Consider the following 21,561-nt stretch of genomic DNA (forward strand, 5'->3'; position numbering starts at 1 on the left):
CATCATCGTTAAACGAATCCAGTTTTCCCCATTGACTTGGCTTGTTGGAAGGTCGCAAAAGGAAATCACGTAGCTCTGGGACACTTCGTCCATCATAAATAGGAGTCGCCAAGTTGCCAAGTAAGTAGCTGAATTTTGACCCCAGGGCCACGGGGATGCTGCAACGGTCGTAAGTGTGAAAAACGGTCATAAGTCACGTTTTCCAGTGCCGTTCGAATGGTCAGTAAACGAACCATCGTAAGTCAAGGAAAATCTGTCCTTAGGATGGTTGCAGCATTATACAGTAGACGATTTTTGTGACTGTCCAGATATAATTATATCATATAATTATATTCTATTAATCATTATATAATTATAATTAATTCAATTAATCAAATCATTAATTAATCCCCGGCTCACATGATCGCTATTGGTGATCTTCCCAGACCACTCCCCACAAGTCAAAGGCGGGGGTGGAAAGCCGGATTTGCTTAACGACCATGTGACTCACTTAACAACTGAGGCGACTCACTTAGCAACCGTGCCGAGGAAGGTTCTAAAATTGAGCACGGCTCGCTTTTTTTTCCTCTTTTAAATGGGGATTTTAAATTTGGTTTTACATTATTGGGGTTTTAAATATGGTTCCGCCAAATTTATTTAATCAGTTTTATCTCTGTTTTAAATTTTGTATCTATATGTTTTATTTTATGGCTGTTCACCGCCCTGAGTCCTTCGGGAGTAGGGCGGTATACAAATTTAATAAAATAAAATAAAATCATAAATAAATTAACAACTGCCCTGCTTCGCCATGAAAATTCAGGCCCCAACTTTCATCGTAAATCGAGGACTATCTGTATTGAAAGCGGGAGGAGGTGGGATGGTGGACGATGATTCGAATAAACGCCCAATTTTCAGCCCTTAATGCATTTTTCCCGCTCTTGTTTGTTTTTTTAGGGGATTGATTGGTTTATTTATTGTAGGAAACTTAGGAAATTTATGACAGTTGTGTGCTTAGGCACACAACCACAACAATCAAAGAGTTTCCTGCAGCTTTCCGTTCGTTTCCAGGAACAGCCCAAGAGTTCAATTGTCTGATATTTCCTTCTCTTTGTGTGGATTTGAGCGACTCTGTGCAAGGGGGAAGCTTTCTCCAGACAAAGACTTCACCGAAATAGGATCCAGATCAAAGCAGTCCTCGACTTACGACTGCAATGGCGCCCAAAAAACGTCTGTCGCTAAGGGAGACGATTGCTAAATGAGTTTTATTTATTATTTATATTTATATTTTATTTATTGGATTTATATACCGCCCTACTCCCGAAGGACTCAGGGCGGTGAACAGCCACAGAATAAAACACATAAATACAAAAATTTAAAATAGAATAAAAACGAATTAAATAATTTGGCTGAGACAAATTTAAAATACCCAATAAGTTAAAAACAAATTAAAATTTTCATTTAAAAGGGGAAAAGATTTAGGCCAGTTTTACAAGCTTTCTTGCCACGGCTGTTAAGGGGGACTCCCTGCGGTCGTTAAATCAGTCGCCCGGTTGTTAAGGGAACCTGGCTTTCCTCATTGGACTCTGTCAGAAGGTCGCAAAAGGGAATCAGGTGGGACGCTGCGACCGTCATAACGACGAGCGTCTGAATTTTCATCACGTGGATGCTCGGGTCGTCCAGTGTGAAAAAACGGTCGTAAGCCCCGGTTTTTCAGTGCCGTCGTAACTTGGAACGGTCACTAAATGAAATGTTGTAAGTCGAGGACTACCTGTACACAAGATCGGCAACTCACATTTAAAATAGTCTAGCTGGGGCTCTCACACTATGGCAGAAGCCCCACCCGGAAGCCTAAAACAAATATAATTTATGATTTAAATATAATTTATTTATATTTTTATATATATATAATTGCAAATATTGATTGATTAATTGCAAAAATTGATATAATTGCAAATGTTCAGTTGACTGTTCTATTTTTCATATTATGTAGGGCATAAATTTGGTCAACATGGTTACAAGTGGCCATTTTGACTTTTTTGACCTAGTTCTCCAGGAAGGACCTTGGAAGAGCTGAAGGACCTGGTTGGAGACGGAGCTTCATAGAGGGTCAATCGGAACTGATCGCCTTAGAAGGTCAATCCATGGGAAGACCCAGCTTTCTTGGGAAGGACCAGCAGGAAGGAAGCTTAGGAGGACCAGCAGTATGGAAGAAGGACTCAGTTATAGTGGTGATGGAGGCACCATTGGAAGAAGGGCCTCCTGATGTTGAGAACATCCATCAGGTTCTCAAGAGTGGACCCTTGACTTGATAGCAGATCAGTTTCTTTTGAGGGAAGCCACACAACCTTCACAGAAGTCCATAATGGTGGGAAAGGTAGAAGGGAAGGGAAGAGGACAACCACGGAAGAATGGATGGACTGAGGTGTTGTGGTGATGGAGACACCATTGGAAAACCTGAAGATCCTGCAGGAGAACATCTTTGTGGTCAATCAGAACTTTTCAGATGGCAGAAGGTCAATCCATGGGAAGACCCAACTGTCTTGAAGAAGTCCATAAAGTTGGAAGGAAGGAGAAGAATAGGAGGACAAACAGCAAATGGGGAGGATTCAGTTATAGTGGTCATGGAGGCAAGGTTGGAAGAGCTAAAGGATCAGATTGGGAACAGACCTTCATGGAGAACATCTAGGAGGTTGTTAAAGCTTGACACTGCCTTGATGGCCTTCATCAATCAAATTCTATTGAGGCAATCCATCCAACCTCCAGAGAATGGCAGTAAAGGTGGAAGGGACCAACAACCAGCCGGAAGATGGATGGGTTGAGGTGTAGTGGTGAGGGAGACACCATTAGAAGACTTGAAGAACCAGGTTGGAGACAGATCCTGCTGGAAAACATCTCTGTGGTCAATCAGAACTGATCGGATGGCAGAACCTCACTCAAAAGGAAGACCCAGCTGTCTTGAGAAATCCATAAAGTTGGAAGGAAGGAGGAGAAGAAGAGAAGGACCAGCAGCAAGGGGGAAAGACTCAGTTAGAGTGGCGTTGGGGGAGCCATTAGAAGACCTGAAGGACCAGACTGGAGAGAGATCTTCATGGAGAACATCTTCTAGGAGGTTGTTAAGAGTTGACGCTACCTTGATGGTCATCATCAATCAATCAATTTCTATGAAGGCAACCCATACAACCTACAGAGAAGTCCATAAGCGTGGGAAAGGTGGAAGAGAAGAGTAGAAGAGGACAACCAGCAGGAAGGTGGATGGACTGAGGCGTAGTGGTGTTGGAGAAACCATTAGAAGACCTGAAGGACCAGACTGGAGAGAGATCTTCATGGAGAACGTCCAAGTAGCTCAGTGTTCTTCAACCTTGGAGACTTTTAAGATGGGTGGACTTTGACTCCCAGAATTCCCCAACCAGCATACCTGTTTCCCATTTAATTGTCACACCATCTATCCCACTTTTAATTCATTTATTAATTTAAGCTTGTCATGGGTTATTTATTTATTTTTTCACTTTGTTGGTCAAGGTATATTACATCTACCGCATTCCCACCGTCTATTGAGAAAGCTACTCCATCAAAAAAATGCAATGAAGGTAGTCATGGACTCCGCTGACCGACCGACCCCCCACCCCAGCCTCCATCAGTTTACCTTTTGGGGGGCATTGATCACCCCGATGTTGTATCCGAATTGCAAGGATCCCAAGATGGCCGTCAGGACAGACAGGATTAAGACGGGGGTAATTTCACTCCCAGCCGCCTCCGTGCCCTGAAAAACAGAATTCCTGGTTAGGTTTGCGGAACGGAGAAACGGGGGACCCTGGCACATTTGGGGTGAATTGTCAAAAAAGCCAAGTACGTCCCTTCAATAAAATTGGTGCTTCGCTTTTCTTTGTTTACAACGTTACCCACTTTAAGGTATGGGGACTTCAACTCCCAGAATTCCCCAGGCAGCAATGGCGGCTAAGGGATTCTGGGAGTTGAAGTCCAGTCAGTCATCTTTCAATGGGTTGAGGTATAGATGGATGGACTTCAACTCCCAGAATACCCCAGGCAGCAATGCCAACTGGGGAATTCTGGGAATTGAAGTCCAGTCAGTCATCTTTCAATGTGTTGAGGTAAAGATGGACGGACTTCAACTCCCAGAATACCCCAGGCAGCAATGCCAACTGGGGAATTCTGGGAATTGAAGTCCAGTCAGTCATCTTTCAATGGGTTGAGGTACAGATGGATGGACTTCAACTCCCAGAATTCCCCAGACAGCAATGCCGGCTGAGGAATTCTGGGAGTTGAAGTCCAGTCATCCTTCAATATGTTGAGGTACAGATGGATGGACTTCAACTCCCAGAATACTCCAGGCAGCAATGGCGGCTGAGGGATTCTGGGAGTCGAAGTCCACCCATTTTAAAATGGCTACAACTCTCAGAATTTTCCCAGAATTCCCCAGCCGGCATTCAACCGACAAATGGAGCTCCTGCTGCTTATGACAGCGCCCGAATCAAATGGTTTAACTGGCATTTTGGCACCCTCGATTAACAGAGTTTTCAAACTCGGCACCTTGAAGACGGGTAGACTTCAACGCCCATAATCCCCCCAGGCATCACGGCTGGCTGAGGGGGGCATCCTGGGAGTCGAAGTCCACCCATCTTACTTAAAACGGCTCAGGTTTGTACCTGCTCCTACCCGCTGCTCCACCTTCTTGCAAACCAGACGGGCAGGCCGATTCGGAAACATGCAGCCACAGGCCCATAATGCACAGCCCCTCCGGCGGCAACATTCCCTTGTGCAAGACAGGGCACGCGTTCGTAGCACGGAGGATGCCCTGAGTAATTTTAAAATTCTCGATCCGTCGGCTCTTCCCCGTTTTGCGAGGTTTTTGGAATTCCTCGCGGATAAAAACATCTGGACGGAGGCCAGAGGCAGCCTAAGGAGTCCAGATATCATCTATTTCCTCCTGCAATCCTTATTTTTTTCCCCCATTTTTTTAACTATACCCTGCATTCCACCATCACCCCCCCCTCTCTCAAAAAAATAGATTTATAGGGCAGAAGGAATGCCAACCCTCGAAAACAATGGAAGGAGGAGAATTATGATTAATTTCCGGAACGGTTGCTATCCTGCGGGAATCGGATAGAGTCCAGCTGGGCTCAGAATAGCGTGCAAAAGTCAATATTGGATTTAAGCATTTAGATTTGAACCGCGATATTGCGTCCCTCGTGGCCGGCTACGAGGAAGAGAGAGAAGACGGAAGAAAACGCACAACTGCGCAAAGGGTTGTTGTAAGGAAGTCAGTAAGTGGGGTGGGGTGGGGACCTCTAAAGACCCTTACAATTCTATTAATCTGTATCTCTATCATCAGAACCTCAAACAACACCCAGCCCCACCCCCCCGCCATTTAAATCCTGGGGGAAAAGGGACCTTGCAATACACAGACACTCCTCGACTTACGACAGTTCGCTTAGTGACCATTCAGTCTCACAAAAGGGACTTGGGACCGTTATTCACACTTACGACCTTTGTAGCGTTTCCCCATGGTCAGGGGATCAAAATTCAGACGCTTGGCCGCTGACTCGTATTTATGACGGTCGCAGAGGCCCGGGGTCAGGCGATCCCCTTCGGACAAGCAACTGTCAAGAGGGAAGCCCGATTCGCTTCACAACTGAACAACCGGAGCGATTCGCTTAACAACGGTGGCCAAGAAAAAGGTCGTACGGTGAGGCGAACCTCACTTAACAAATGTCTCGCTTAGCAACGGAAATGCTGGGCTCAATGGTGGTTGTAAGTCGAGGACCACCTGTGATAATACGCACCGTTTGAACATCATCGGCATTGAAAAAATCCCCACCTATCAATTACAAAAGGCAGCTTTGACTTGGAAGGGCTGACATCCTGTGACCTTTGACCCCATCCACATCTGCCTCTCCAGGACTCCAGAGTTGGATAAAAAGGCCCAATCCAGTCTGAACATCTGGCTGCCTGTGTGACCGGCCACAATCGCCAAAAACATCTGGAGCACCATTGAAAACCCTCAGCATTGACAAAATCCCCGTCAGTCAATTGCAAAAGGCAGCTTTGACTCCGAACAGCTTACATCCTTACCGGAAAATCTTTTAACGCTTCCAAACAACATCTGTCTATCTTTTATCCATCGATTAAGTCCCGGGGAAGGACTTAATAAGTGGACAGAGATGTCCGCTCAGCTCTGCACATCTGGCTGATTGCAACGAACCCGGTAATAACAGCTTATCAACAGCTGGATTAAAAACACCTTGGATCAGTTGCAAATTATTACCAAATCCGGTTTAAACTCTTGGCTGACTCGGCCACCGACCCGAAACATCATTGCGGACACCAGCTTCCGGGTCAAAGGAGGTCTCTTTCCAAAATGCAATGGACACCCAGCACCATGTTCCCCAGCCCGTTCCATAATCCTTGCCCCCAATGACCCCCAGACAGCCTCGGCCAAGAGCTGTCCGTTTTCCATGGAAGGACAGAATGGCCGCCCATCACTTCCTTGGGGTTCTATTGATATTTCATTTCATTTTATTTTTAACTTACTAAATGTATTTGCTGCCCGTCTGGTATTGAAACGACTCTGGGCGGCTTACAACTCCTTAAATCCCCATCCAGAGCCCACCAATTCCACAGGCAGTCCTCGACTTACGACCACAAATGGAGCCCCAGACTTCTGCGGCTGAGCGAGACGGTTGTTAAGTGAGTTTTGTTAAGTGTCTAAATTTTGATCAGGTGGCCATGAGGCGGCAACGGTGAAAAACGGTCATAAGTCACTTTTTTCAGTGCCATTGTAACTTCGAACGGTCACTAAACAAACTGTTGTAAGTCAAGGAGTACCTACAATGCAATCAAGCTCTTACTGAGATCGAAAACAAATAATAGAGCTCTTTAGTTTATTCCTACCCAAATGTTAGCATCCAACAAAAAATACACAAAATATATTTGCAGTCAGACAGATAGATAGACAGACAAAGAGAAATAGAGACAGACGGACAAAGATTTTATATATATATATATATATAGGGAGAGGGAGAGAGAGAGAGAGAGAAAGAGATAGATAGATATGGATGGATAGAGAGAGACAAAGAGAGATATAGAGATAGATGGATGGATGGATGATAAATAGATGATAGATAGATAGATAAATAGATAGATGATAGATAGATAGATAGATAGATAGATAGATAGATAGATAGATAGATAGACAAAGAGAAATAGAGACAGACAAAGATATATATATATATAGAGAGAGAGAGAGACAGAGAGAGAGAGAGAGACAGAGAGATGGATGGATAGAAAGATAGACAAAGAGAGATATAGATAGATAGATAGATATGGAGAGAGAGAGAGAAAGATAGATAGATAGATAGATAGATAGATAGATAGATAGATAGATAGATAGATGATAGGTAGGTAGGTAGGTAGGTAGGTAAATAGATAGATAGATAGATAGATAGATAGATAGATAGATAGATAGATAGACAGACTAAGATAAATAGAGACAAAGATATATATATATATATATAGAGAGAGAGAGAGAGAGAGAGAGAGACAGAGAGAGAGAGAGACAGAGAGAGAGAGAGAAAGAAAGAGAAATATAGATAGACAAAGATAGATAAATGATTGGTGAAACAGAAAGGTCTTAAGCGCACGACGGAAAGTACGGAGATCTTATACGTAGATATATATACGTATAGAAATACGGAGATGATAGGTAGATAGATAGACAGACAAAAAGAAATAGAGACAGACAGACAGACAGATAGATAGATATGACAGATAGAGAGAGAGAGAGAGAGAGACAGATAGACAAAGAGAGAGAGAAAGAAAGAGAAATATAGATAGACAAAGATAGATAAATGATAGGTAGATAGACAGACAGACAGACAAAGAGAAATAGAGACAGACAGACAGATAGAGAGAGAGAGAGAGAGAGAAAGAAAGAAAGAAAAAAAGAGAGATAGACAAATAGACAAAGATAGATAGATATGAATAGATGATCGATAGATAGGCAGGCAGGCAGGCAGGCATTTCCTGTTTCTGAACCATCCCCTCTTCGTCAGATGCAGAGGAAGGGAAAGAGGGATAATCCTCACGCAAACTTTTCCTGCCCGGTTTTGGGGAACCTGGTTTGCCATCCGGGGTGCTGAAAACACCCCCCCCCGCAAAGCGTAAAGGAACCCTTTCTTTCGCACGAGTCCCTTCCTGGCTTACCCAGGGTGAATTTCCCCCCCCCCCCATAGAAAGCTTCCTGCTTGCAATGCTCTCGGCTGGGTCCAGAGTCGCACCTGGAGAAACCAGGTGAGAGTGGCAAGCAGCCCAGGTGCGCCAGGCAGGAAATCGGAGGAGATCAGCCCCTTCTATTTTAACGGCAAGGCCAAACGGACGAGAAAATCTCGCAGGTCGGGACGTGCCAACGACTCGTTCGTGGCTCCTATTCGGTTTCTCCTATTTAACAGATTAACGGAGTCGGAAGGGACCTCGTAGGTCATCCAGTCCAACCCCCTCCTCCCTCTCCCCCCTCCCCCCGGTCGGCCAAGCGGCGTTTCTGACAAATGGCAGTCCAGTCTCTTCTGGAAAGCCTCCAGGGATGAAGCTCCCACAACTTCCGAAGGCAACTTCTGTTTGTTTTCACTGTCCTTCCAAAGTTGGGACCGTTGCGCAGCTCAGGGCTCCTGACTCCCTTCTCTGAATGCTTCCTAAGCTGCGTGTCTTTCCTTATCTTCCCTCCCAAGGTCATTCTCACCTCCCGCCGAAGATCCTCCCTTCCGTTTGCATCCTGATGACAGTCCCGGCCGGGATCCCCGACCCAAATCCCCCTCCGTTCACACACAGACACACGTCCCAGAGCCCGCAATTGCCGCCTGGCACAAAGCCCGCCCGCCCACCCACCCACTCAGCCCGAATAGCCAGCATCCACGCTTTGGGGAGGGGTCCTCAAAGCAGAAGTACCTACCCTCCTCCTTCTCCCCAGCCCCATCCTCAGCAGCAGGCCAGCCGGCAAAAAAATAATAATATTCCACTTCTTAGCAACTGGCGCTGGCAACTACACAAAAGTAGTTTGCAAAGGACACACCCCATTGCCCGCCCTTTCCCTCCCTTCCCTCCCCCCCCCATTTTTCTAAGGAAGGGTTGACTTCATAGGGAGGAGCAACCCTCCCCCATAGGGAGGAGTGGGGGGAGGACGAGGAAGCCACCAACAAGAGAGACACAATTGCAAAAAAGTTTGCAAATTGTGGGCCGCTTCCTCTAGGAAGCCCCTTCCCCTCTTATTTCCTCCTTGCCTTTACTGGCGGGGGTCTTTCACATGGTATTTTCATTCAATTATTTAAGTCTTACTATAATTGGGAAAGTAAAGTCTGCAAAAGTCGGTTCCCGGCAGAAACATCTCGAGTGAAATAAAACAATATTTTGCCCGAAAAGTTTTGTGTGTTGCACAGGGGGGGATTTTGCAGCCCGTCTCACATATTTGCACAAATGTCGTTTGAGCAGGCGTGCATTTGGGGGTGGGGGGTGAGAGAGAGAGGAGGGGTGAGGGAAAGGGTTATTCTGCTGCCCGTCTCACTTAGTGGCAGAAATGTAGTTTGTGTGTATATGTGTCGAATAACAGAGTCGGAAGGGACCCTGGAGGTCTTCTAGTCCAACCCCCTGCTTAGGCAGGAAACTCTCTTGCCATTTCAGACAAATGGCTGTCCAATCTCTTCTTAAAAACTTCCAGTGTTCGACATTCACAACTTCTGGAGGCAAATTGATTACCGTAAACATTGTGTGTTTTGTGTATTTTTCCTGCCTTCTGGCAGATTTGGTGTGGGGTTTTTTTTTTTTTTGCTTTTTGTTTGCCTGAAACAGAAAATTCATCTATTTGCATTAATATACTGTGTGTGTTTGTGTAGTTTTGTGCAAATGGGTTCCTGTTTCAGGCAGGGAAGCCCCAAATATGTCAGAGGTTCTTGACGAGACAAAAATACACAAATACATACACAAACCCACAAAACAGTCAAGTGTCTCTCTGGCTGGTTCAGGGTTTTCTGCCTGAAAAAACAGAAATATTGATCTCTTTGCATAAATGTCGTTTATGTGCCCAAGAGTGTGTTTGTGTGTATTTGTGTATTTGTGTGCCTGTTAGAATCTCTGGCTGGTTTGGATGTTTTCTGCCTGAAAACAGAAACATTTTAACCTGTTTGCATAAATGAAGTTTATATTGTGGGGTTTGTTGTGTGTATTTGTGTATTTTTGTGCCGGTCAGAATCTCTGGCTGGTTTTCCAGTTTTCTGCCTAAAACAGAAAAAAATCACCTCTTTGCAGGTTTTTGTGTATATTTTCGTGCCGTCCAGAGTCTCCGACATATTTGAGACTTCCTGCTTGAAACAGATAATTCACCCATTTGCATGTGTATGTGGGTGTGAGTGTGCTTGTGTGGGTATGTGCAAGTCACTTTTCCACTCCTAAAGTCTCGAAGCAGGAAATTCGACAGGGAGAGATTTTTATCCCTGTTGCATTTCTGCCTGTCTCTATGCTCCTGGGAACAGCTCCGAGAGTTGAAAAATGGGCCACGGAGACCCCCGAAGATGGGGCAGGGTGGGGGGTGAGTATCCCCCCCCCAGGAAATTTGCAAGTCTTCTTGCAATAGAAAGGGGCACCCAAAATATACGCCGCAATTTTGACTTCCCCCCCCTATTTCTCTCTTTCTTAAGAAGCCTTCCTTGCAACTCCCACGCGTGGGAAGGGGTGAGGATTTGGGGAAGGGCCAGCGGGGGGGCGGTTTATGGGGGGGTGAGGAATGGGACAGTCCCTTCCCCCAAATAAAGCGCTCCCACGTTGCATCTTCGAGGATTTGCAGCACCGAAGTCCATATTAGGGGATAAACTGAAATCCAGGAAGCCTCTGGCAAATGTAAACAGGGGAAGAAGTTAATCTGCAGCAAAGGAGGGAGGGAGGAAGTTGTGGGGGGGGTGATCCCCCCTTAATGACCTCCGTAGGGAAGGAGAGGGGCTGATCTGAAGCCCCTGGGAAGCCCCAGGGAAACGAGGCCCGCCAGCATCTGAGCCTGTGCAAGAGCGCCTTCCATGAGGACTAGTAACTTGGTCACTTGGAAGACTGGCTGCTGCTAACCTCCTTGAGGACTGGCTGCTTGGCCGATCCTTATGCCAACCAAGGAGAGCCATCGCGGCTCCTTTTTTTAAAACAGAGTTTATGGCCCTGAAAAGTTGGCAGGGAAAGCCGAGAAACCGTTTTTTTGTTGCTGGGGGGGGGAGGGGGCTTGAAACTATTCTCGGTGTCTGTTTCTACGTCCCCCCCGCCACCAAAAGGACCTTCTCAAACCCACCCCCCCCGCCTTGTGTGTGGTTTTCTTAACCACAAGGTTGCTTTCAAACTGAAAGCACAGGCAGTCCTCAATTTACGACCACAATGGAGCCCAAAATTAATACCGTTAAGCGAGCCGGTGGCTAAGTGAGTTTTGCTCCCTTTTACAACTTGTCTTGCCGATGTTGTTAAGTGGGACATTGCAGCTGTCGTCGTAAACATGAGCCAGTTGCCAAGCGTCCAAAGTTTGATCACACGACCACGGGGGGGGGGGGGGAATGTTACAACGGTCGTCATAAGTGTGAAAAACGGTCCTAAGTCACTTTTCTCCGTGCCATTGACTTCGAACGGTCACTAAACAAACCGTTGTAAGTGGGGGACGGCCTGTATTCACTGCAGCTCTCCAAAGCTATAAAACCATTCGCGGGAAAATCGATTAGCCGATTTATTATCTTTTTGCTGAGTCATAAATTAAATAACTTTCCATTGTAAACATGCAGGAATAGAAGAGGGGGGGTTTCTCAACCCCCCCCAGTTAAACCCCCTTTCCCTGCCTGCTTGGGGGGTGGGGTTTAAAGATGCAGTAGTCCTCAACTTATGACCACAACCAAGCCCCAAATTTCTGTTGCTAAGTGAGACGTTTGTTCCTTTTTACGACTTGGCTCTCCCAACGTTGTTAAGTGACTCACTGCAGCCGTTCAATTAGCAGCACGGTTGTTAAGTGAGTCTGGTTTCCCCGCTGACTTTGCTTGTCCAGGGGTCGCAAAAGGGGATCAGGGGACACCGCGACCGTCGTAAATACGATCACGCGAGCGCGGGGATGCAACCGCGGTCGTAAGTGTGAAAAAGGCTCCTAAGTCCCTTTTTCCCCAATGGCGGCGTAACTCCGAACGGTCACTAAGTGAACTTTCGTAAGTGGAGGACTAGCTGTGTTCCCAAGGAGGGAGGCCAACCTGTGTGGAATAAAATCATCCTGAAGGCTTTTCCTCCAGAGGCTGCAATGCCAGCAGGTGTGGGATTACACAATTCCTGGCCTACGTGCCCATCAAGGCATTCACGCGTGTGTCATGCATGCTATTCCAGTCGTAAAACCAACGAGCGACTAAACGGAAAAAAGAAAAACGTTATCAGCTCAAACTTTTAAATTGGAAAAAAAGGAGCGGCTGGCAGAATTGTTAGGAAACTCGGGACCGTTTTTCAGGATCAAAGAAAGAAAGAAGGAAAGAAAAAAAGAAAAAGAAAGAAAAAGAAAGAAAAAGAAAGAAAAAGAAAGAAAAAAAGAAAAAAGGAAGAAAGAGAAAGAAAGAAAGAAAGAAAGAAAGAAAGAGGAAGATGTAAGGAAGAAGGAAGAAAGAAAGAATGAGGGAAGAAGGAAGGAAGAAGAAAGAAAGAGGGAGGGAGGGAGAGAGAGAGAAAGAAAGAAGGAAGGAAGGAAAGAAAGAAAGAAAGAAGGAAGGAAAAAAGGAAAAGGAAAAAAAGGAAGAAAGTGAAAGAAAGAAAGAAAGAGGGAGGAAGATGTAAGAAAGAAAGGAAGAAAGAAAGAAAGAGGAAAGGGGGAGGGAGGGAGAGAGGAAGAAGGAAAAAAGAAAGAAAGAGGAAAGAAGGAAGGAAGAAGAAAGAAAGAGGGAGGGAGAGAGAAAGAAAGAAAGAGGGAAGGAGGGAAGAAGGAAGGAAGAAAGAAGAAAAAAGAAAGAGGGAAGGAGGGAAGGAGGGAGGGAGGAAGGAAGAATAAAGAAAGAAAGAAAGAGGGGAGGAAGAGAGGAAGAAGAAAGAAAGGAAGAAGGAGGGAGGGAGAGAAAGAAAGAAAGAAAAAAGAAACAAAAGGAAGGAAAGAAAGAAGGAAAGAAGGAATGAATGAAGGAAGGAAGGGAGGGAGAGCAAGAAAAAGAGAGAGAGAGAGAGAAACAAAGAGAGAGAAAGAGAGTAATCAGAGGAAGAAAGAAAATGAGAAGGAGAGGTGACTGGCAAAAAGAAAGAAACAGAAAGCGAGAGAAGAAAAAAGAAAGAAGGAAGGAAAGAAAGAAAGAAAAAGAAAGCGGGAGAAGGAAAGAAGGAAAGAAAGCAAGCAAGCAAGCAAGAGAAAGTGAGAGAAGAAAAAAGAAAGAAGGAAAGAAAGAAGGAAAGAAGGAAGGAAGGAAAGAAAGAAAGAAAGAAAGAAAGAAAGAAAGAAAGAAAGAAAGAAAGAAAGAAAGAAAGAAAAGAGTTGTTAAGCGAATCTCGTTTCCCCTTGTCGGAAGATTGCACAAGGGGAAATCACGTGACCCACTGTGACCGTCATAAATGCGAATCACCCATCAAGCATCCGAATGGAGATCCCAGGGGAAGCTGCCACGGCCAATCGGTGTGAAAAATAAATCCCGGGTCCTTTTTGTCCGGGCCGTTGGAACTTTGAACGGTCACTAAACGGACGGCTGCAGGTCGAGGACCGTCCGTGTTACTCTAACCGCAGGGGGTCGCCCGCTTTACGACCGGTGGGCTTCAACTCCCAGAATTCCTGAGCCAGCGGCAGTGGCCGTCTCACTCTGGGCTCAGGGATTCTGGGAATTGAAGTCCGGGGGGGGGGGAGGCAGGGCTCTTCCTATTTCAGCAGCGTTAAGGCCTGGGGGGGGGGAAAAGGAGGGGCTCTCTGCGCATGCTCAGAGGGACATTGCCTTTTGGTGAGTCATTTGGCTTTTCCCTCTATTTTAGGCAATCTCTCAGAAGTCCCTCCCAAAGGCTGCTCAGAAACTTTCTTTCCCAAAGAATTCAAAGTATGTTCCTTTCTCCTGGAGAGCAATCATACGTGTACACACACACACACACACACACACACACGCAAGGCCTTCCCCACCCTCCGGCCTCTCTCAAGGTCAGCCAAGGACGTGGGAGGGCTGTGCGTGTGCGTGTGTCATGCTCAGATAAACCCAGCAGGACCCAGCAAAAGAAACTCCTCCCCGCCCTTCCGAGGAACCACCGGCCCTCCTTCCCAAGAAGGCTCAACTGGGCTCTCCTGGGCCAAGGGAGGGAGGGAGGGAAGGAAGGAAGGACAGAGAAAGAAGGAAGGAAAGAAGGAAGGAAAGGAAGGAAGGAAGGACAGAAAAGGGTGGGTGGGAGGGAGGGAGGAAGGGAAGGAAGGAAAGAAGGAAGGACAGAGAAGGAAGGAAGGAAAGGAAGGAAGGAAGGAAAGGAAGGAAGGACAGAGAAAGAAGGAAGGAAGGACAGAGAAAGAAGGAAGGAAGGAAGGAAGGAAAGAAGGACAGAAAAGGGTGGGAGGAAGGGAAGGATGAAGAGTGGAGGAAGGGAGGAAGGGAAGGAAGGAAGGACAGATGAGGGAGGAAGGGAAGGAAGGAAGGACAGGAGGGAGGGAGGGAAGGAAGGAAAGAAGGAAGGACAGGGAAAGAAGGAAGGGAAGGAAGGAAGGAAAGGAAGGAAGGACAGAAAAGGGTGGGTGGGAGGAAAGGATGGAGAGGGAGGGAGGGAAGGATGGAGAGTAGAGAAAGGGAGGGAGGGAAGGAAGGAACAAAGGAACAAAGGAAGGAAGGACAGAGAAGGGTGGGAGGGAGGGAAGGATGTAGAATAGAGAAAGGGAGGGAAGGAAGGAAGGACAGAGGAGGGAGGGAGGGAAGGAAGGAAGGAAGGAAAGAAGGAAGGACAGAGAAGGGTGGGAGGGAGGGAAGGATGTAGAATAGAGAAAGGGAGGGAAGGAAGGAAGGACAGAGGAGGGAGGGAGGGAAGGAAGGAAGGAAGGAAAGAAGGAAGGACAGAGAAAGGTGGGAGGGAGGGAAGGTTGGAGAGGGAGGGAGGGAGGGAAAGATGGAGAGTAGAGAAAGGGAGGAAGGGAAGGAAGGAAGGACAGAGGAGGGAAGGAAGGAAGGAAGGAAGGAAGGTCAGAGAAGGGTGGGAGGGAGGGAAGGAAGGAAGGATGGATGGATGGAGAGTAGAAGAAGGAAGGGAGGGAGGGAGAAAGGAAGTAAAAGGAAGGTTGAGAAAAGAAAGAAAATATATGAGAGAAGAAAAGAAGGAAGGAGGGAGGGAAGGAGGAAGGAAAATAGCAAAAGGGTGAGATGGGTTGAAAAAACATACTAGAAAAAAATATAGGAAGGAAGGAAGGAAGGAAGGAAAGGTGGGAGGGGGAGGGAGTTAGGAAGGAAAAACACCCCCCCCTCTGCAGGGCAACCTTTCCTTGGCCAGTCTTGGGGGGGGGACTTGAAACCCCAAAGACCCATTTTTAGAAACCGACTTCACTCCAACTCAAGGAAAAAGGTCTCCGAAGGTGACAGGAGTTATAAGCAGAGCTGGCACCCGGCCAAGCACTGAAAGTCACACGGGGACCCTGTGCAATGCACACACGTGTGTGTGTCTGTGTGTGTGTGTAAACTGGGAGGGTGGCAGAAATTTTTGTCCAGCCTCCTAACCCAATGTCAACACAATAGATTTCTCCCAGTGCGATGCACAAAAAACACACCCACAATCTCTGAAAAAGCTGCCCAGCAATGTTGCTTTCATTGGGGACACACTTTGCACACCCTTCACACTTCCTCCGCCATCAAACCTTTCGCTTCTCATAGATAATGCACAGCACAGCCCCAAATGCTAATCTCTATCTATCTATCTATCTAACTATAATCCATCCATCCATCATCTATTATCTCTCTCTCTATCTCTCTCTCTATCTCTAATCCATCCGTCCATCCATCCATCTATCTATCTATCTCTATCTCTCTTTGTCTATCTTTCTATCCATCCATCTCTCTGACTCCTATCTATCTATCTATCTATCTATCTATCTATCTATCTATCTATCATCTATCTATCTATCATCTATCTTTCTATCTATCTATCTCTAATCTATCTTTCTATCTATCTATCTCTAATCTATCTATCTATCTCTAATCTATCTATCTATCTCTAATCTATCTATCTATCTATCTATCTATCTATCTATCTATCTATCTATCTCTATACCTACCTACCTATATCTATCTATCTCTCTAATCTATCTATCTATCTCTAATCTATCTATCTATCTCTAATCTATCTATCTATCTATCTATCTATCTATCTATCTATCTATCTATCTATCTCTATACCTACCTACCTATATCTATCTATCTATCTTTAATCTATCATCTATCTATCTATCTATCTATCTATCTATCTATCTATCTATCTATCTATCTTTAATCTATCTATCATCTATCTATTTATCTTTAATCTATCATCTATCTATCTATCTATCTATCTATCTATCTATCTCTAATCCATCCATCCATCCATCTATAATCTATCTATCTATCTATCTATCTCTTCTTTCTATCCATCCATCTCTCTGTCTCCTATCTATCTATCTATCTATCTATCTATCTTTAATCTATCTATCATCTATCTATTTATCTTTAATCTATCTATCTATCTATCTATCTATCTATCTATCTCTAATCCATCCATCCATCCATCTATAATCTATCTATCTATCTATCTATCTCTTCTTTCTATCCATCCATCTCTCTGTCTCCTATCTATCTATCTATCTATCTATCTATCTATCTATCTATCTATCTATCTATCATTATCTATCTATCTATCTTTAATCTATCTATCATCTATCTATCTATCTTTAATCTATCTATCATCTATCTATCTATCTCTAATCCATCCATCCATCTATCTATAATCTATCTATCTATCTATCTATCTCTTCTTTCTATCCATCCATTTCTGTCTTCTATCTATCTATCTATCTATCTATCTATCTATCTATCTATCTATCTGTCTATCTATCTGTCTATCTATCTCTAATCTATCTATCTCTAATCTATCTTTCTATCTATCTCTAATCCATCCATCCATCTATCTATCTATCTATCTATCTATCTATCTACCTATCTATCTATCTATAATCCATCCATCCATCCATCCATCCATCCATCCATCTATCTATCATCCATTCATCTACCTATCTATCTATCCATCCATCCATCCATCCATCCATCCATCCATCCATCCATCTCATCTATCTGTCTGTCTGTCTGTCTGTCTGTCTGTCGTGTCTATCAATCTATATCTTTTAATGATCCCATCATCCCTTGCGGGGGGTGGAGTCTGGGCAACTGAATGGAGCTGAGTGTTTTACTGGCCGGATGCCCTTCCTGTCACCAATGCAGAATTTTGTTCAGCAGATACATTCTCAGTGTGTCCAGAGGGAGTTTTTTGTCTTTTTTGGAAAAATTTTTCTGCTGTAAGCCGCCCAACGTTGTTTGATTCCCATAGGGGCAGCAAATACATTTAGAAAGAAAGAAAGAAAGAAAGAAAGAAAGAAAGAAAGAAAGAAAGAAAGAAAGAAAGAAAGAAAGAAAGAAAGAAAGAAAGAAAGAAATATTTCAAAATAAATAAGTAAGTCACCCCACTTAAAGGCACCACGTTTCAGAAACCGTCCCTTCAAAGCTAAGAAATGATGCATATAAATCAGAAAACATTAGTTACATTTTGCAATTAATGAATAACTGCATAACGTTATAAATCTTGAATTGGCTTCCACACCTAATCGGAGTTCATCTGCAGTTACAGATAGTCCTCGACTACAGCTCCCATCATTGTTGGTAAGCGAGGCGGTCGTTCAATGAATCGCGCCTGATTTCACCACTTTGCTAGGGGAGACTCTTGTGGGCAGGGAATTCTGGGAGTTGAAGTCCACACAGCTTAAACTTCCCAAGGTTGAGCCACATTGGTAAGGTAGTTATTTCAAAAGGACTGCCCTTGTCCTCCCCCCCCCTTATGCAGCAAAGCTGAAAATCACAACAGGTAGTCCTCAATTTACGACAAGGGAGCCCCAAATTTACGTTGCTAAGCGAAACATTCGTTTTGTCCCACTTTACGACTTTCTTTGCCACCGTTGTTAAGCGAATCGCTGCCAGTTGTGAAGCGAGTCACACGGTTGTTAAGCCAACCCGGCTCCCCCCCTTGCTCATCAGAAGGTCGCAAAAAGGGGAATCACCTCATCCCGGGACGCTTTTGACCGTCATAAATGTGAATATTTTGATCACGTCACCAGTGGGATGCTGCAACGGTCGTTAAGTGTGAAAAAAACAGTCACGAGTCACTTTTTCCGGTGCCGTTTGAACTTCGAACGGTCACTAAGTGAAGCGTCATAAGTCGAGGACTGCCTGCATGGTATTTCTGTAAGAAAAATGCTCCTTTGCACCGCCAACAAGAGACACCACAAAAATGGATTAAAAACGCCCTCTTTAACAGGCGCCGGCTTCCTTCCTGAATTCCATGAGGTCTAGAAACCTGCCCTTTCAAATTTATGGATCCAGATATCAGCTTCTTGTACGAGAAACCCAGATTCGAGGCCTCCCTTCCCTGAAACCAGCCAAAGCTCCATCCTCACGACCTGCTCAAACTGTCCATCTGGGCTGCTTTCAAGAAGAGACCGGACCAGCTATCTCGGGGTTGGACTAGATGACCCCCAAGGTCCCACTTCCAACTCTGTTAATCTGTATCTAAATCAACTCCCTGACAGCCCATAAAGTGAGGAACAGGAGGAACAGCGGAGAGCTTTGAAACATGCCAGGGCCCGATTTCTAGCGCAAACATGTCCCTGCTCAATTTTTATTTTTATTTTTCACATGCCAAGTCATGCCCAATACATGCTGGACGGCTGACATGTGAATTTGACGCGCGGGGAGGGGGGGAGGGGCGGGGAGTCCTGAAAAAGCCCTCTGCACGTGCTCAGAGAACCTCCGAGAGGCTCTGCGGGGAGGAGCAGCCCCGCCCTCGCACAAGGCACGGGGGGAAAAAACGAAAGAAGACTCCGTCCCCAGAGCCATTTGCAAGAGAGCGCCCGCGGGCGCCCAAGCGCTCCGAAAGGCTTTCCGAAGCGCTCCGCTCTCGCGGAGAAAATTGGGGTGGGGGGTCTTTTTGACCTGTTAGTCTCCCGCTCACCCCCTCCCACCCCCCACACTCCAAATCACCTTCACCGCCTCCTCCTCCTCCTCCTCCTCTTCCTCTTCTCTTCGGATCTGCTGGAAGCCGGCTGGCATCTTTCTGGCAGGGTGGTGGGGGGGTCTTTTGAGGCTGGGGTCGCGGCCGTTGAGTTTAATCCCAAGGCTGGAGGGGCAGTCACAAAGGGTCCCGGGATGGGGGGCTGCCCTCGAGGCCAGGAAGCGCTTGGAAAGAAGCAGCGAGCGGGGTGTCCCGCGCCCGGCTGGCGACTCCCGGGCTCTGGCCAGGGCCGGGCAGGGTACCCAGCTGCCCCCTCCCTCGGCCGCTCATTGGTCCCGCCCCCCGGGGGGAGGGGGCAGAGCTTGGAGTTTGGGGGGGGCGAGGGACGCGGGGGCGGCGAGTGACCCCCCTCTCCTGGATAGTTGGTACTGCGCGGCTTTCCTGGGGCGATCCTAATCAATCATTAAGATAATAATTACTGTGATTGCGGACAACTCCGCGTTCTGCACCTCGCCCACCCACCCTCCGGGGTCGCTGGAGTTTCTCGCCATCTCTGAGCCTTTTCTTTCCACTCACAACAACCCGGCCAGGTAGGACAGGTTTCCACAGGTGGATCGGGTCGCGATTAGGGAACCAGTCCGAGAAGGGGCTGCGGGGAGGGGAGGGATACGTACGGGATATCGACTTCCAGGAGAGAGATGGATGGATAGGTAGGTAGGTAGGTAGATGATAGATAGATAGACAGACAGATAGATAGAGGTAGGTAGGTAGGTAGGTAGGTAGATAGATAGATAGATAGATAGATAGATAGATAGATAGATGATAGATAGATAGATAGATAGATAGATAGATAGATAGAGGTACGTAGATAGATAGATAGATGATAGATAGATGATAGATAGATAGATAGATAGATAGATAGATAGATAGATAGATGATAGATAGATAGATGGTAGGTAGGTAGGTAGGTAGGTAGATAGAGATAGATAGATAGATAGATAGATGATAGATAGATAGATAGATAGATAGATAGATAGATAGATGATAGATAGATAGATAGATGGTAGGTAGGTAGGTAGGTAGGTAGGTAGGTAGATAGAGATAGATAGATAGATAGATAGATAGATAGATAGATAGATAGATGATAGATAGATAGATAGATAGATAGATAGATAGATAGATAGATAGATGTAGGTAGGTAGGTAGGTAGGTAGGTAGATAGATGATAGATAGATAGATAGATAGATAGATAGATAGATAGATAGATAGATAGATAGAGGTAGGTAGATAGATAGATAGATAGATAGATAGATAGATAGATAGATAGATAGATGATGGATGGATGGATTGATTGATTGATTAGGATAGATGATAGATAGAAGATGGATGGATAGACTGACAGACAGATATATGTAGGTAGGTAGGTAGGGAGAGAGAGAGAGAGAGAGAGAGAGAAGATGGATGGATGGATGGATGTATTAGGATAGATAGATGATAGATAGATGATAAAAGATGGATGGATAGACTGACAGACAGATATATGTAGGTAGGTAGAGAGAGAGAGAGAGAGAAGATGGATGGATGGATGGATTGATTGATTGATTAGGATAGATAGATGATAGATAGATGATAGAAGATGGATAGACAGACAGACAGGTGTAGGTAGGTAGGTAGGTAGAAGTGGATGGATGAATGGGTGGATGGATGGAGATAGATGATAGATACATAGATAGATACAATGATACATAGATAGATACATGGATAGAGATAGATACAGATGATAGAAATAGATGATAGAGCCAAAGACAGATAAAATAAATCATGGAGAAACTAGCGAATAATAAATGTAATGAATAACTAAACAAACAACAAAGAATGAAGAAAGAAAGAAGAAAGAAGAGTAATCGATAAAAAATGATCAAGAACGAATGACTGAAGAAGAAATAAAGAAGAAATAAACAAACAACGAATAAGTAAACAACGTCTAAATCAAATAGCCAATCCATCAATAATAACCTAAAGTAACAAACAAAGAATGGGTAAACCAAAAAAGAAAGACAGAACAAAGAAAGCCAAGGAATAAGAAAAATAGATAAAGAATGAACAAATGTATAATACAGAAAAAAAAAAGAATAACTAAGAGAAGAATGAAGAAGGAAATAATGATGAACAAACCAACCAACACATTGGAAATATAATTGCAGAGTTTAAGGTAGCATTGTTGGGATGCCCCCCCCCGGCCCCCACCCCAAATCTACCTGGCACGCCCCCTCCCCAAAGTTTCCCCCTTCTCTGTCCACATTTTATTTAATACCCCCAGGGGGGAAAAGAAGCAGGCAGGTGGAAAAA

The 21,561-nt window shown here is 45.2% G+C and overlaps 1 protein-coding gene across 2 annotated transcripts in view; it reads right to left on the reverse strand.

Moving 5' to 3' along the window:
• SLC2A4 (solute carrier family 2 member 4) overlaps positions 1–19,477 on the reverse strand; it is a 45,109-nt gene extending 25,632 nt beyond the window's left edge. Inside the window, exons 1-2 of one of the 2 annotated variants that reach the window (XM_060685245.2) lie at positions 19,242–19,477; positions 3,623–3,739 (exon numbers count right to left, since the gene is read on the reverse strand). In XM_060685245.2, the coding sequence (XP_060541228.2) occupies positions 3,623–3,739; positions 19,242–19,310 (186 nt within the window). In that variant the 5' untranslated portion in view covers positions 19,311–19,477. Of the gene's footprint in view, positions 1–3,622; positions 3,740–8,941; positions 9,018–19,241 lie in introns of those variants that run through there. The other variant, XM_060685246.2, reaches the window with a different exon arrangement.
• Between the last annotated feature and the right edge of the window lie 2,084 nt (positions 19,478–21,561).

This window comes from Pantherophis guttatus, chromosome 4 (assembly GCF_059756535.1).
Source record: "Pantherophis guttatus breed Tessera chromosome 4, ASM5975653v1, whole genome shotgun sequence".
NCBI classification, from domain to species: domain Eukaryota; kingdom Metazoa; phylum Chordata; class Lepidosauria; order Squamata; family Colubridae; genus Pantherophis; species Pantherophis guttatus.